Genomic DNA, 2,304 nt, shown 5'->3' with positions numbered 1-2,304 from the left:
ATCACACGAGATATTTCTCTTTTTATATGTTTGTTGTATCGTTTTCGTTCGACCATGTAAAACAAACGAGACAGTTTGCTGTTTTCTATTAGCTTTGAAACAACTAACTTCAAGGGCCAAGTAGTGAGAACGAGATTGGTAGGCCAAGAGATAGGCCCATCTCATCCCCCCCTAGACAAAAATAATTTCTCAATTTTGACATTTGTATTAAGCATAATGTTTTACCAAAATAACAATAAGATGGATGTATAAATGTTTCAATTTATGGAGAGTATAACCAAAATGTATTTGGAGAATAGTCTAAATTTTCTTTATGCGTAATTAAAATTTCCTAATGGATAAAGAAAAGTAAGATGATTGAGAATCGAGACAGACAGTGACACTAACAGAGAAAAAAGAACATTTAAAAATAATAATGATAAAAAAGTGTCATATTCTCCTCAAAATCCAAAAAACCTGACATAAAAAATCTCGAGTACTATTTAATCACTCACTCACAAGAAAAATCAAATTTAAATCAAAGTAAAAAAAAAATCAAAATTAAAAAAAAAAAATCTCACGTGTTTTGTTTTTTCTTTTACTTAACAAAAACAAAAAAAAATTACTACAAGAAATGTAAATAAAATTAACGGCGAAAACAAAAGTATTACACAGCCGCCTAACGCCTTTAGCCGCCACCGCCGCCGGCAGAGTAATCCACGGTTAATCTTGTGGATCCTCTTCATCACCTCCTCCAAGCGATCCACTAGCCTGAGATTCGCCGGAAACTTGCCGTCCGTACTGATTTAAACCGGAGAGAATATTATGATGATGATGTTGTTGCTGCTGTTGTTGATGATGATGATGTCTCTGTGTACTATGATGATCACCACCACCACCGTCACTTCTCCCTCCTCCTTCATTATTGTTATTATTATTATTATTATTATCTTCATTGATCTCATGATTACTAGTTGTTGCTAGCTGTTGTTGTTGTTGTTGTTGTCCAGTAAGAAATGCCATTGGCGCTGCAAAATTCATAAAATGTAAACCGCTAGAAACCGCACCGCCCGAAACGCCTGAAACGCCACTTCTGTATAACGCAGCCGCCGCTGTGTTAATTGAAGGAAACGTCCAAACAGGCTCGCCGCCACCGCTACCACCAATGGAAGCTGTCATAAGACCTCCTGTTTGGTTGTTACCACCCCCACCCGCGGCTGCTGCGGCTGCCGCAACCATCCAGAAATTTCCAGGTATCTGCTGCGCGGCGGCGGCGGCTGCTGCGGTGGCGGTAGATCCACTGTTGCTAGATTGAAGAGTATAGCTTCCGATTTGATCGTGTTGGTGTTGCTGCTGTAGTTGCAAATCCGACGTCGTTTGGAGTCTTCTTTTCTTCTCTGAACTTAACTCATCTGAATCTTGATCTCCTTCTTGTTTTGTCTGATTATGGAAGTTTAAAAACGACGTCGTTGGTGTGAAGTTATCTATACCAGGAAACAAAGAAGACGTCGTCGCACGTCCCTGGAGATGAGGATGATGAAGAAACCCGCCACCACCACCTCTTTGTTGCTGTTGTTGTTGAAGCATCGCCGGAGGAAAGATGTTATTAGGGCTAAAAGTGGAAGCGGCGGAGCGGAAATGAGAAGGGAGAGACATGGAAGAGCCTGAAGAACGGAGGGAGATGTTTAAAGAAGTGAAATTCGCCGGGATAGTTCCGGTTCCGGTGGCGGCGATAACTGATGGCTCGGCTTGTTGAAGTAGCCACTCTATTGTCTCACCGTCGGACTTATGACCGAGCTCTCTCGTTAGCTGAAACACTCGAGCTGCACATAACGCCGGCATCCTTATCCTCCTCCCTCTTCCGTCTACTTTTGTGTGTCGGTCTTTAGTCGACGCTCGTTTCAACGGCGGTTTTTTAGCTGCCACCACCGCCGTAGAGTCCTCTTGCGTTTGTGATAACTCCTTCTGCGTTGTTGTCTGCGGTTGCGGCTTTTGCTGCAATTGCGGTTGAGGTTGCGATTGAGATAACTGTTGGTGTTGATGAAGAGAGAAGAGAGAAGATGAGGAGGAAGGTGAAGGTTGTTGCTGTTGTTGTTGATGGTTGTCGTCGGGGTCACGTTTTCCGAGGAGCTGGAAAGGGAAAGTAGGGCGGTGGTGGTGATGGAGGTGACGGTGGTGATCGTCTCCTCCTCCGACGTTGTCTCCACCGTCCATTATGACATTTAAGATACTAGATGTTGGCTTTTGCATATATAAGTGAGGAGCTATAACTATTTTTTATATATATTTATAAAAAATTAGGGTTTTGGTTTTTATTTATATGTG

At 42.3% G+C, this 2,304-nt stretch overlaps 1 protein-coding gene across 1 annotated transcript; it reads right to left on the bottom strand.

Annotated features, from left to right (window-relative positions):
* On the bottom strand, window positions 409-2,297 carry LOC104780567 (transcription factor TCP14-like). Its single transcript, XM_010505065.2, has one exon. The coding sequence runs from the start codon at window positions 2,227-2,229 to the stop codon at window positions 703-705; it is 1,527 nt and encodes a 508-aa protein (XP_010503367.1). The 5' UTR covers window positions 2,230-2,297; the 3' UTR covers window positions 409-702.

The sequence above is a fragment of the Camelina sativa genome, chromosome 4 (assembly GCF_000633955.1).
Source record: "Camelina sativa cultivar DH55 chromosome 4, Cs, whole genome shotgun sequence".
NCBI classification, from domain to species: Eukaryota; Viridiplantae; Streptophyta; class Magnoliopsida; order Brassicales; family Brassicaceae; genus Camelina; species Camelina sativa.
The sequence above is the reverse complement of the archived record's forward strand: the minus strand, read 5'-3'. Positions and strand labels throughout refer to the sequence as shown.